The 14,087-nt window shown below is 47.7% G+C and overlaps 1 protein-coding gene across 1 annotated transcript in view; it reads left to right on the forward strand.

Moving 5' to 3' along the window:
* Positions 1–445: 445 nt before the first annotated feature.
* LOC136655342 (probable E3 ubiquitin-protein ligase HERC6) overlaps positions 446–14,087 on the forward strand; it is a 32,152-nt gene continuing 18,510 nt past the window's right edge. Inside the window, exons 1-11 of the mRNA XM_066631712.1 lie at positions 446–758; positions 4,385–4,541; positions 6,030–6,124; positions 6,821–7,048; positions 10,261–10,355; positions 11,259–11,389; positions 12,184–12,329; positions 12,650–12,723; positions 13,407–13,537; positions 13,824–13,883; positions 13,973–14,069. Of these exons, the coding sequence (XP_066487809.1) occupies positions 503–758; positions 4,385–4,541; positions 6,030–6,124; positions 6,821–7,048; positions 10,261–10,355; positions 11,259–11,389; positions 12,184–12,329; positions 12,650–12,723; positions 13,407–13,537; positions 13,824–13,883; positions 13,973–14,069 (1,470 nt within the window). The 5' untranslated portion in view covers positions 446–502. The remainder of the gene's footprint in view (positions 759–4,384; positions 4,542–6,029; positions 6,125–6,820; positions 7,049–10,260; positions 10,356–11,258; positions 11,390–12,183; positions 12,330–12,649; positions 12,724–13,406; positions 13,538–13,823; positions 13,884–13,972; positions 14,070–14,087) is intronic.

Genomic DNA, 14,087 nt, shown 5'->3' on the forward strand with positions numbered 1-14,087 from the left:
ACTGGCACCACTGCACTTGGGCCTTCAGTTGTCAAAAAAACTGATGGTGTGCCTTGAGCATTTTAGTGCCTTCCCAATGTGCCATGAGATGAAAAAGGTTGAAAATCACTACTGTACATAGGAGCCTGCGGAAAGTACAGATCTGCCACATTTTCCCCAATGCAGTCACAGCCCACGGAATACAGGAAAAATAAAATACACCTTGAAATGAATGGGGACTCACCTGAAATGGGCTCACGACCCATAGTTTGAGAAACACTGCCCACAGGGAGTTGCCAACTTTCTCCAGGCAAGGCAGCAGCTGCTGCCTTGCCTGGAGAAAGTTGGCAACTCCCTGTGGGCGGGGCTGTCCCGCTGGGGAGGGCGGACTGGTCTTGAGAGGCTGGGCAGAGGCTGCGTATATAGAGGAGGCGAGAGGGGTGGAGCTGGCAGCCTTACGGGAGCGTAGTCCTGGGGGGTGGAGGGGCTCCGGCTGGACGGGAGTGAGGTCTGCGAGGAAGGCATGCTGTACTGCTGGGGGGACGGCGCCTGCGGGCGGCTGGGGCTGGGCGAGGAAGAGGAGGAGGCAGCCTCCGCTCCCCTGTCTTGCCGCCCGGGGCCAACAGCACCTCTGGGGCGCGACGTGCGCTTGGTGGCTTGCGGGGAGCGGCACACGCTGCTGCTTTGCACCGACGGCAGCGTCGCTTCTTGCGGGGACAATACCCGGGGCCAGCTGGGCAGGAGGCTCCCCCCGGGGCGGCGTGGCGGCTACCTGCCAGGTAGGATGGGAAGGTCTACCTGGGGAGGGGTCGGTGGCGTAGCCAGAGGGGGGCAAAGCACTAAGTTGTGCAGGGAGCCTCACTGCAACGTGCAGGGGGCCCCTTCCTTTCCCCTTGATGTTTGCCTTGGGGGGTCGGTGGCGTAGCCAGAGGGGGGCAAAGCACTAAGTTTTGCAGGGAGCCTCACCGCAACGTGCAGGGGGCCCCTTCCTTTCCCCTTGATGTTTGCCTTGGGAGGGTTGGTGGCGTAGCCAGAGGGGGGCAAAGCACTAAGTTTTGCAGGGAGCCTCACTGCAACGTGCAAGTGGCCCCTTCCTTTCCCCTTGAGGTCTGCCTTGGGGGGAGGTCAGTCACCGCAACGTGCAAGGGCCCCTTCATTTCCCCTTGAGGTCTGCCTTCGAGAGGGAAGTCTGGCTTAGCTGGGGGGGGCAAAGCACCGAGTCTTGCAAGGAGCCTCACCCCATGTGCAAGGGGCTTCTCCCTCTCCCCTTCGGAGCCATTGCAGGCAGGGGGAGCGAAACGGATGGGAAACTCCGAAGGGGAGGGGTTGGGCCCTTTGCACGCTGCGGTGAGGCTCCCTGCAAAACTTAGTGCTTTGCCCCCCTCTGGCTACGCCACTGGGGGGAGTAGGGGGCTTCCGTCTGTTTCTGCCTCCGCGATCCTCACCGCTTCTCTTCCCTTCTTCCCCCCCCCCCGTCCTTTTATCTTTCCTGGGGTGTTGGGTAGCCCTTATCACTTTGGGATGGGAGGTCACTGCAGGGTGAAGGAAGAGGCGCTTCCAACCACGCCCTGCTGGGAAGCAGATTCTCGGGCATCCTGCTTGGGGAGTTTTCCTTCCGCCTTCCCTGCTCAAGACAGTGGGAACCCCAAGTCCCCTTCCCCCTCCAAGCTGGAGAAAACCTCCTCTCTCTCCACCTTCCCTGGCTCCTTTGTCGAGCAGGCAACTACAGGGAAAGATCTCCCTATCTACACTTACTCTGGAGTAAGCCCCAGAGGACTGCAGTCTTGTTTGCTCTGTCCAAGGATGGGAGGCCATCAGAGGCGGTCCTAGGCTTTCACACACCTGGGGCCACCTCTACCTTTGCCAGCCTTCCCCCTTGGAAAAAGGGGGAAGGCAGTTCTGGCCCCCAAGCATCCCAAATGCTGATTTGAACACCACCCTCCTCTTGCCCTCCTCTTCTTCCCTTGGAGGGGAGCAGCGCTGCTTCCTGGTTACAGGAGGATAGGACAGGGGCAGCCTAGAGAGGCAGCGCACTGGATGTTGCACTTGGGTTGTGGGTGCTTGGGTGCTTCACACTGGAGGTGTTTTTCCCAAACGACTCCAGTGGGGAGGCACTGCCTCACCTGCCTGGGCATGGGTTATGGCTGCTCGGATGCCTTACACATCAGCGGTGCTTTTTGAAGAACTCCAGTGAGAAGGCACTGCCTCATCTGCCTCCCTACCCACTGCATGTCCCTGGGTCAAGGCACCCCAAAATGTAGGACATCCCAAAAAATGTAGGACATGGCAAAATGAAAGCTAAAAACACTCGTGTATTGATTTCACGTGGTTTCACTAGACTATAATTAAATTTAAAAACTATATTACATATAATTTATTAATTACAAGAAAGTTATGTGCTGCCTGCTCACAGGGAAAAAGGACATTTAAACTCTTTTCCAGGGCATGAGGCTGAAAAAGAGGACATGTCCTGGAAAAAGAGGACATCTGGTCATCCTTATTCCCCCCCCCAGTGTGGTGATTTAGCTGTGCAAGTGGGACTTTCAGGGATTTCAAGTGTGTGTATGTGAAGGGGGTTAATCTATTTCTGCCCAGCCCACATGTGTACACATTTGGTCCCTGTTGCGTAGATGCAACTTCTTCATCCTAGCGATTTTCCCATGTCGGTGTGGGGTCCGCTGTTCTGCAAGCCACACACCATTTGGCATGGTCCAGGGCGTCTTCTGGGGTGATGTCAAGTCTGGGGCAATGTTGCGTATATGCAACGTTGGGCAAAAATGGCTTTTAAACACCACTGGATGTCAGAGACTCATGAATGCCTCACCCTTCTCTTGGGATATTTGCAAGTGGCGGCTTTGAGGAGTCCAAATCCGGGGAGAAGAGATGTGGATTTGATGAGCGACGCTCTCCCTGCCTTGCACGCTACTTGCCCTGTTAAGTTTCGGTTTCCGCTTCTTCCTCATTGCCTACAAGCTTGCAGAGAATGACTCACTCTTTCCACTCCTGCTTTCGCTTTCCTTTCTTTCCCCACTGTCTAGGATTAAGGGCATGGAGTGCCTGTTAGCTTACAGTACTTTAGATTTCTGTTGACAAATGGTGGATGTGTGTCCTCACCTGGGGTTCTTTGGGGGAGGATGTTGGATTGAAACAGGTAGATTGAAATAGGGAAGGGGATGAGAGCAATTGGTTTTTTAAGGGCATGAAAGTAATGATTGCTCTCTATTTCTTTCTGCAAAGAATTCATGGCAAATATTAATTTGGGTTGGTTGCAGTGGTGTAGCCAGAGGGGGGGCAAAGCACTAAGTTTTGCAGGGAGCCTCACTGCAGAGTGCAAGTGGCCGCTCTCCTTCAGAGCCATTCTGGGTGGATGGAGGGAAATGAAGGCATTTGCTTTGACTCCCCATTCTCTCCATCTTACTTTAGCCTCAGTTTTGCTCCCATTTTCTGGAATGGCTCTGAGGGGGAGAGTGAGGGGCTGCTTGTGCGCTGCAGTGAAGCTCCCTGCAAAACTTAGTGCCTTGCACCCCCTCTGACTATGCCACTGGTGAGTTGTACAGAACACAGACTTCTTGATGGAAAGCAAATCCTGCATCCATTTCAGCGCTGTGCAGATGCTGCAGACATGATCTACATCAGGGGTGTCAAACTTGTTGCATACAGAGAGCTGAATAGCATTTATGATGCCTGCTGCGGGCCAAAAGTGATGTCATAAAGCAGGAAGTGATGTCATTAAGCAGGTCATGATCAGAAATTTGCCCTTTTTTGTCAGGAACTCATTAGCTGCAAATGACAGAAGGAAAAAAATACACAAATCTTGATCATATTTTCAAGCTATAGGGGAGCCCAATTATCATATGGGATTCCCTTTCAGTAGTGACACCTCTGCACAGCTCAGCAGGTAAGAGCAGCTGGTGGTGGCACTAGGAGAGACTGAGGAACAGATAAAGAGCCTCTGGGGGCTGCCTCTGTCCCATGGGTCTTGTGTTTGACACCCCTGGTATATATAAATATGTTGTAGTGACCATGCAGCTATACAAAGACAGCAGTATCTTGACTTTCGTCACTTTGTTCTTTCAGCCATTTTCAGTTATAACCACATGTCAAATTTCATCTACCTGCTTTCCTCTTTCATTCAATTTCATTCAACTTTCCACAACATTCACCTATTTTCTTAGTATGTTTTTCTTTTACTTCTGTTTAGATTTCACACACATTCACATATGTTATATATACACTTTTCACTTGCCAAAATAAATGTGGAAGCTAAATAAGGCCATGCTTTGACATTCATCCATTTTTTTACTTTAATCCATGCTCTGGTCCTTAACTAGACAAAAATGCAAGGTATTACTGTAAACATTCTGGTTGTCTTTTTTTCCTCCCCCTCCCCCCCCCCCCCCGGAAGAACAAATCCAAGCACTGGAAAAGCAGACTATAGTCCATGTAAGCTGTGGAAAGGAGCATTCCTTGGCTATTTGCAGCAATGGTGACCTTTTCTCCTGGGGAGGTGGCACTTTTGGACAACTGGGCACTGGAGAACTTCAAGAACGCTTGATTCCAAAGTAAGTCCTTGAATAATACTAACAGGGATTACAAAGGAAGCCAGTATTGTGTATCCTTAGCCCAAATCCCTACTTGGTTATGCTTTCAATAGGTCAGTTCATGAATGAGCTTGGAAGGACCTGAAATCTATAGTTTAAGCAAAGTCAACAAACAAAGAGATCAAGCCATGAGTGAACTTTGATAGTTGGAGCTCTCTTAAACCACAGTTTCCAGGTTGTATAACAAGCAGAACTATGGTTTGAGAAATTCCTCCATTGTGTGTTTGGGGCACACACTGTGGGAAGAGAAGGGGATTGTAGATTCAACACTTTCTTCCAGGCTTTCTGATCCAGCAAAACTAACTGGCTCAGTGAATGGCCGTGAAAAGCTGTCTCTCCTTTGCCTAAGTCAAAGCAGGTTGCCAAGGGAGATGGTGGACTCTGCCTCACTGGAGATCTTCAAGCAGAGCTTCGACAGGCACCTGCTGGAGATGCTCTGGGACAGTGGTTCCCAAACTTTTTAGAGGCCCTAGAGTAGGGATGTGAAACTCATCCAGGAAGCTGAAGTTAGGATTCATGGCTCCTGCTGAGGGCTGGAAGTGACATCATTAAGCAGGAAGTCACATCATTGGGCAGATGATGGCCAAAGATAAGCACTTTTAACTCATTAGCTGCAGATGACAGAAGAGAAAAAATGTGCAAATCTTGTCCATACTTTCAAGATATGAGAGAGCCCAGTTATCAAACTGGGAGAGCCCAGTTGTAACAGGTAGCGGATAAATAACTTCCAGGAGCTGAATTCAGCCAGTGGGCCTTATGTTTGACACTCCTGCCCTAGAGGCTTCTGTCGGATTATAAATGCCAAAGGATATGGCTATAATGATTTGACCACCCCCTGCAAGTAGCAGCTTCTTTAACCCTTGATGCACATAGGCTAATCTGCCTTGTCAGTTTCATGAACCACCAGGAATTGGGTCACGACCCACTGGTGGGCCTCAGACCCACAGTTTGGGAACAACTGCTCTAGGAGGTTTTCCTGCTAGAGGCAAGGGGTTGGAATAGATGACCTTGTATGTCCCTTCCAACTCCGATTCTATGAAAACATTGCCACTTGAAAAGCAACCTAGTTTTGGACTGTCTTTCCAGCTATCTATAAAACCCGATGAGGTTTAAAATCCTACTGGTTGATAACAGGGTTGTAAACAAAATATAAACAGAAGGAAAGATTGTAGCAATTATTTTTCCAGTCATTCATCAGTCACAGCTCCTTCCTTTTTAACCAGGTTTACTACATTTTAGTAGCATCTTTTTGTTAGCCAACTTTGATGGTGGTTTTTTTGGCAGGAAGATGGAACGTAAATATGTTGAGTGAACAGGTAAAATAGGATTGCAGTTTAAGTCCAATGGAGCTGCAATCCAAAGCGCTCTTACCTGATGGGGAGAAAAGTTCTTGGGCTACAGTGCTAAAGGATTTTCTTCTTAAAACATGTTTTGTTTTTGTTTTCACAGGAAGATAGAATTTGATAGGAAAACGGATACCTTATCTCAGGTCAAAATAATCCAGACTGCATGTGGGCACTATCACTCCATAGCTCTGACAAGAGGTGATCATTTGTGGCTTTGTCTGCTTTTTCACTTTGCTTTACTTGGTCCCTGTCAATGCAGAGCACAATAAAAGAGTTGATTCCCTGTCACTATCCCTCTTCCCCATATATTGAGTGAACAGATAACCCCATGAACCCCATGTTCTCAATGGGGTTAAGTGAATGAAGCTATCCTTGGCTTTCAGGTAGACTGGAATAGATTGGCCGGCATTTCAGGCCTGCAATTGTTCAGTAGCAGCAATGAACCCCTCCCCCCCATTTAGTTGGTGAAACAAAAACAAAAGCTTGGACAGGAAAGCAGGTGTGGAGTTCAAGATGGAAGGACTGTGAGCGTAATTCTGGCACTGAAAGCAGATTCCAGGGCTTGGAGACACTCTGCTCCTTAATTTGTAAGCATAGGTACTTTGTTACGTACATTATTTTGCATCTGGTTCTGATTGGTAGACTTGGGCTGCAATCTTCTACACACTTCTGACTAGACATGTGTAGGATTGCGCTAAGAGATCGTAGTAACAAAAAAAGATCTCACAAATCTATTCTGTCCACCCTGCCGTAAAATATGCCCTACAGCATTTGGGGGTTCCCTAGTTGATAAATTGCCATGAAAAGCATTCCTTCAAGGAAGAACTGTAATTTGTGAAGCTATAACATAAATATAATTTCTGTCTTGTTCATTTTCATTTTCCTTGGATGAAGATGGCAGAGTCTACTCGTGGGGCCAGAACACCTATGGGCAGCTCGGGCTGGGTAAAGGAGAATCTTTCAAAGCTCGGCCACAGCATGTCTCTGCTCTTAATGGCATCCCACTGGCTGAGGTCGCTGCTGGCGGCGCGCATAGTTTTGCACTTTCCCTTTCTGGAGTTGCTTATGGATGGGGAAAAAACAACGCACATCAACTGGGACTGAGTCGGACTGACCCAAAAGGTATGGCTACCTTTTTTCCTCAAGGCGTTGGGGTTGCATTGATAGCAACCTCTCCATGACTGCTTACTTTTGTAGATGATGGCTTGGAGCAGTGGTTCTCAAACTGGTGGGTTGCGACCCACCTTTTCGTGTAATGCTTCCCCTGTCCCTTTAAGGGTGAGGGAGGAAGAGAGGCAGGGAAGCGATTCCCAGGATTGCATCCCTAAGGCTCCTGCACCTCCAGCAGCCCTCACTGAGTCCAAGTAAGTGAAAGCACCCCTGCTTCGCCCGCCTTAGGTGTGCGATCTTGGGGATCGCTTCCCTGCCCTCACAAAAATTTACTGAGGGAGTAAAGTTCCCTCAGAGTTTGGCTTTGAGGAATACTTAACCCCATTAGGACTGTTAAAGGGAAAACGGAAGTGGAGGTAAGTCCACTTCACAGTGCTAGCTAAGTCTGATAGACAGAAAGCAGGTACCAACTCTATAAAAAAAACATGATTGCAACTTTTGATATAAGGCGCAATAAACATAGAGTGAGCACAGCTGTCGAAAGCAGGCATTATCATTTAGAGCAGTCATTCCCAAACTGGTGGGTCATGACCCGCCAGCCAGGGAACAACTTGTCTCTGCCCCTTCAAGGTGTGGGTGGGGGGAAGGCAGCAATTCAATCCCCAGGATCACACTGCTGCTGGGGATGGGAGGGGTATTTTTACCTACCTGCAGCCAGCGCCACAGCTCTCCATGCCTGCAAACATCTCAAAAAAGAAAAAGAAAAAAGGCACTTCTGGTTTCGTGAATACCAGATGTGCCCTTTTTAATTTTTTTAGATTTTTGCAGGCACAGGGAGCCCTGTTGAGGGCTCTGCTCTGGGGGGTTGCATTGCTGCCTTCCTCGGCAACACAGTGCCCCAACTCCCTTGTAGGAATTTGAGAAACAAATTGGGTTTAAAGTATTTGTATTTTGCATTCAACAAAAATGTTTTCATGAGCTGGAAATCTCCACCTGAAGTCCTCAGAAGGCCTCCTGGCCATGACTTGCTGGCCATGACTGGTCAAGGCCTTGCTGAGGGAGAGTCAGCATGGCTTCTGTAAGGGTAAGTCTTGCCTCACAAACCTTATAGAATTCTTTGAAAAGGTCAACAGGCATGTGGATGCGGGAGAACCCGTGGACATTATATATCTGGACTTTCAGAAGGCGTTCGACACGGTCCCTCACCAAAGGCTACTGAAAAAACTCCACAGTCAGGGAATTAGAGGACAGGTCCTCTCATGGATTGAGAACTGGTTGGAGGCCAGGAAGCAGAGAGTGGGTGTCAATGGGCAATTTTCACAATGGAGAGAGGTGAAAAGCGGCGTGCCGCAAGGATCTGTCCTGGGACTGGTGCTTTTCAACCTCTTCATAAATGACCTAGAGACAGGGATGAGCAGTGAGGTGGCAAAGTTTGCAGACGACACCAAACCTTTCCGAGTGGTGAAGACCAAAGTGATTGTGAGGAGCTCCAGAAGGATCTCTCCAGACTGGCAGAATGGGCAGCAAAATGGCAGATGCGCTTCAATGTCAGTAAGTGTAAAGTCATGCACATTGGGGCAAAAAATCAAAACTTTAGATATAGGCTGATGGGTTCTGAGCTGTCTGTGACAGATCAGGAGAGAGATCTTGGGGTGGTGGTGGACAGGTCGATGAAAGTGTCGACCCAATGTACGGCGGCAGTGAAGAAGGCCAATTCTATGCTTGGGATCATTAGGAAGGGTAATGAGAACAAAACAGCTAATATTATAATGCCGTTGTACAAATCTATGGTAAGGCCACACCTGGAGTATTGTGTCCAGTTCTGGTCGCCGCATCTCAAAAAAGACATAGTGGAAATGGAAAAGGTGCAAAAGGGAGTGACTAAGATGATTACGGGGCTGGGGCACCTTCCTTATGAGGAAAGGCTACGGCGTTTGGGCCTCTTCAGCCTAGAAAAGAGGCGCCTGAAGGGGGACATGATTGAGACATACAAAATTATGCATGGGATGGACAGAGTTGATAGGGAGATGCTCTTTACACTCTCACACAACACCAGAACCAGGGGACATCCGCTAAAATTGAGTGTTGGGAGGGTTAGGACAGACAAAAGAAAATATTTCTTTACTCAGCGTGTGGTCGGTCTGTGGAACTCCTTGCCACAGGATGTGGTGCTGGCGTCTAGCCTAGACGCCTTTAAAAGGGGATTGGACAAGTTTCTGGAGGAAAAATCCATTATGGGTTACAAGCCATGATGTGTATGCGCAACCTCCTGATTTTAGAAATGGGTTATGTCAGAAGGCCAGATGCAAGGGAGGGCACCAGGATGAGGTCTCCTGTTATCTGGTGTGCTCCCTGGGGCATTTGGTGGGCCGCTGTGAGATACAGGAAGCAGGACTAGATGGGCCTATGGCCTGATCCAGTGGGGCTGTTCTTATGTTCTTAAACTACAATTCCCAGGAGGCCTTGCAGGTCTCTTGTTATCTGGTGTGCTCCCTGGGGCATTTGGTGGGCTGCTGTGAGATACAGGAAGCAGCACTAGATGGGCCTATAGCCTGATCCAGTGGGGCTGTTCTTATGTTCTTATGACTGAGTGCACTCTGGTCCATGGCAGCGAGTTCCAAACATGTCCAGAGGTGTTCTGATGCACAGGAAGGCCATATGTGGCCTACAGGTAAGTCACTGCAGTGCCATGCCAGCCCCTCCACCTGTGGATTTCACTGGGGGGGGGGGGAGGAAGGTCCCGGATACCAATGATCCACTGATGTGGTGATGGAACCTGGCCTAGATGCTTTTAAAAGGAGAGGAAATTTCTGGAGGAAAAGTCCATCACAATTTACAAGCCATGATAGGTATATGCTCTCTCCTGGTTTTGGAAGTGGGCTACCTCAAAATGCCAGGTGCAAGGGAGAGCACCAGGATGCAGGTCTCTTGTTGTCTTGTGTGCTCCCTAAGGCATTTGGTAGTCCTCTGTGAGATACAGTTAGATGGGCCTATGGCCTGATCCAGCTGTTATGTTCTTACTTGCTATATCCAGAGGTCTTGGCTTTCAGGAGAGCAAAAGTATGTTCGAGCCTCTTCTGCCACACTCCAGGTATCTTATGGTCAGCTAAAACAAGAGTAAAAAACCATGGTTGGTTATGGGCATGACACATAGTGGGGTTTTCATTTTTTTGGTTTTTAAAATTTCCTTCCAACCAAAACAATCTGGTGTGCTTCTCCCACAGAGCAAGTCTTCAAACCAATGTCAGTAGCTTCTCTAAGGAACCTTGATGTGATATATATAAGCTGTGGGGATGAGCACACTGCTGTTCTCACTCAGGTATGTTTTAAAAATGACTTTGCTATGTTGCTAGCAGCTGATTGCATCTTAAAGCTAGAGAATACCTTTCAGAGAAGCAGAAGATGTCAAGCATCCAAAGGCTAATTGAGAGGTTGTGGTCCTTGTGGAGAGGCTACTGAGTGGGGTGGTGGAAGTGGCTTCCTGATGTGTTTAAAAATGGCAACCTGGTAGTATTCCTAATTTGTATGAGTTCTCGCTTTATAACAGTAGATGGTTTGCTTGGCCAGAACTGATGCCAGCATGGCTAAGCTTTGGTTGGGCGGGTTAGGACAGACAAAAGAAAATATTTCTTTACTCAGCGCGTGGTCGGTCTGTGGAACTCCTTGCCACAGGATGTGGTGCTGGCGTCTAGCCTAGACGCCTTTAAAAGGGGATTGGACGAGTTTCTGGAGGAAAAATCCATTATGGGGTACAAGCCATGATGTGTATGCGCAACCTCCTGATTTTAGGAATGGGTTAAGTCAGAATGCCAGATGTAGGGGAGAGCACCAGGATGAGGTCTCTTGTTATCTGGTGTGCTCCCTGGGGCATTTGGTGGGCCGCTGTGAGATACAGGAAGCTGGACTAGATGGGCCTATGGCCTGATCCAGTGGGGCTGTTCTTATGTTCTTATGTTCTTATGGTACACAAGTGTCCTGTCCCGTCCCTCCGGATCCATGAAGGATTCGTTCCAGACCCCCCTGTGAACACAGAGACCGTGGCTGAAAGGGGAACCTATGAGTACAACCCCCTTGCCCCATTACCAAGGTAATGTTAAGGTAATGCTCATGGCCCCCCACAAACACTGGATCTGCCCCTGAACTAAATACATATTGTAATTTGAAAAATACTATAGCAGTCATGTAATGCTTGAAGCTGTAGCTTGCTCAAACTCTTAAACAGAACGGCAGTGTCTTCACTTTTGGAGATGACAGCGCTGGCCAGCTGGGGCATAGTAGTTCTTCAGCTGAAAAGACTGGTCCTCAGAAAGTTGACTGGCTTGAGGGACAGGTTTCTCACCTGGCGTGTGGAAGGTATGTACCATGGCTTGTACCTTACGCCACTTTTTGCATGGGAATTGTGTTTGATTTGTGGATTGCAAGAAACCATGTAAGAACCAGTTTAGAGAGATCTGACATGGAAAATGGAACTAGCACACAAAAATGTGTTGCATCAGGTACTAGTAGAACTTTGGGGCATTTCTGCAGATAGGAATTCTGTCACCTTGATTGAGAAGCAGGTAAAACATCTGAGAAATATATAGTAATCCCCAGTTGTAGCAGATCTAACCTAAACATTAAACCTGCATTCATGGCTGCTCAAACTCTGAAATAATACATTTTTAACTGAAAGCTCTCTTAGGGCCCAGTTCTATCCAACTTTCCAGTGCCCTGCAGTGTTGACAGGAAGCTCATGTAGCCACTGTAGTGTGTTGAGTTTAATCACTGTTTGGGCATGAAGGCCCATTTCTTTCTGCATTCGAGTCAGTAAACATGTAATGCTAAAACAGACAGATCACTGCACCAGCAACTATTCCCCGGCACTATAGGGCAATGTCTGTTTCACGCATCACCCAATTAAAGTTTAGGCGGACGATCCACTAAGAAAGCTGTTTTGCATTCTATTGCATTTGGGGCAGTAAAGTCTTGATAGGAATAGTGCATGGAAGGGAGTTCACAGGCATCAAGGAGGCGAGATGGACAGACTGAAGAGGAGGTGGGTGGGAGAACACAAGCCCAGTGACGGACATGGTTGCCCTCTTCTCTCTACCTTCACCTGCATGAAATGTGAGCTGGCAGCCTTCACAATGATACTTTTTTCCCAACAGCTATCACACTTTGGCTTACATCCCTGCATCTGGCCAGCTTGTATCTTTTGGACGTGGACCTCTGCAGCACAATGACAGTGGAGCATCTCATAGCAAACAGGACGAGAAACCGAGTTTTAACATCAGTGCTCTTTTTTCTCCTAAGGGTACCTTGTTTCTTTAAACTTGGATTAATCTTGAATACAGAGTCTTAATACTGTAACTTATGAGGTTATTGTAAGTATTGCTCCAAGATAATACATGCAAAGCACTTTGCACGTTCAAAATGCTATAAAAACGCAAAGTATTAAAAAAAAATTAGAGTTGCAGGAGAGATACAAGTGACACGTCTTGGCCAATCAGCTCAAGTGTCCTGGTAAGATTTGAGAGAGGATTTCAGCAGATAGAAAAAGAGACACAAACTCCACGATCATTGTAAACAATGCATACTGAGCAGTTAGGGCTAACCAGTTTCACTTTGTTGCAGAATTGCTGGGTGTCCAAGTCAAACAGATTTTTGCTGGACCATATGTCAGTTTCGCCAGCGTGCTCAAGAAGCAGGTAGGTTGCTTGCCTTCCCTTTAAACCCTATTGCATTCAGGACACTTGAAAGACAGCCGCTTGTTCAGGGAATAGCGTGGGGTCGTGTGAGGTTTGGCTAACTGTTCAGTTCTGTGGGTCCCGTGTGCCTTGGTGACATCTCGTCTCAAACATTCATTGGCTAAATGGTTTTACGCAAGTCAAAATCTCTGCTCCTGCCCCACACCATCTGAACTATAGGATAATAATTCTGGGCTGACTTCATGAGATTGGTAAGATGAATATGTTCAACCCTTATTATTATTAACAGTATTTATATAACGCTTTTCAATGAAAAGTTCGCAAGGTGGCTTGCAGAGAAAATCAAATAACTAATGGCTGATGGCTCCCTGTCCCCAAAGGGCTCACAATCTAAAACGATGCGAAAGAACACCAGCAAACAGCCACTAGAAAACAGCCACTGCTGGGGTGAGGAGGGCCAGTTACTCTTCCCCGGCTAAATAAAAGAGCACCCACTTGAAAAAGTGTCTCTTACCCAGTTAGCAGGGGAAACCCTTGAGATGACCATTACCACTAGAAGCTTAATTAGCTGTGACTTGTGCTGTAAATGATGCCCTGTACAAGAGGGCATCATACATCAAAAGTTTTTTTTTTCACAAAAGTTCTGTAACTTTTTTTACAAAAGTTTTGTTTCTTCTTAAAAGACCTCCACACGTGGCGATAGACCTTCCCCCTTTATCGAAACCATGCCAAAGATAAGCCAGGTGGACAGGGTGCTGATTGAGAAATGGACGTCGTCAACAGCAGAAAGTGAAATGAGGCGGACAGCCAAAAGGTTACCATTTATTCTCTTGCCTTCTTGGGGGAGGGGGGAGTGCAAAGCCATGACATCAGGGTTCTGAGGTTTCAAATGGTAGCTGCTCTCTTTGGTTCTGCTGGGGTAATTATTCTGAGTAATTCTATCTTCCCACCTGAGTATTTCTGTAGTGCAGGTCGCCCTAGAATGTTGTACGCATCTTATTTGGAGAAGGACCAGTCACAAGATTGCAGTAAACTCCCACCCACTCTCTGATTGGGAGAGCTGTTCCTTTTCTGTAATTTTTCTGCTTTTTTTTAAATAGGGAAATCGAAACAATATTTTCTTCCCCATCTTGTTTAACAGCGAGCTTTTTGAAGCCAAGGTAAGTAGTATGAGTTGGGAGTTAACAAAGGAGGCTGGCAGAGTTTGTGTAGAGAACTAGTAGTAAATGAGTCATATGTCAACCCTCAGGTCTGCTTTGGAAACCGGCTGCTGCATAATGGTTGATCTACAAAGAGCAGGAAAAGTCCTTGCAGAGCTTACCAAAACGGACTGGATTGCTGGCAGGGTAAAAAAAAGTTATAGT

The sequence above is a fragment of the Tiliqua scincoides genome, chromosome 6 (assembly GCF_035046505.1).
Source record: "Tiliqua scincoides isolate rTilSci1 chromosome 6, rTilSci1.hap2, whole genome shotgun sequence".
Taxonomy (NCBI): domain Eukaryota; kingdom Metazoa; phylum Chordata; class Lepidosauria; order Squamata; family Scincidae; genus Tiliqua; species Tiliqua scincoides.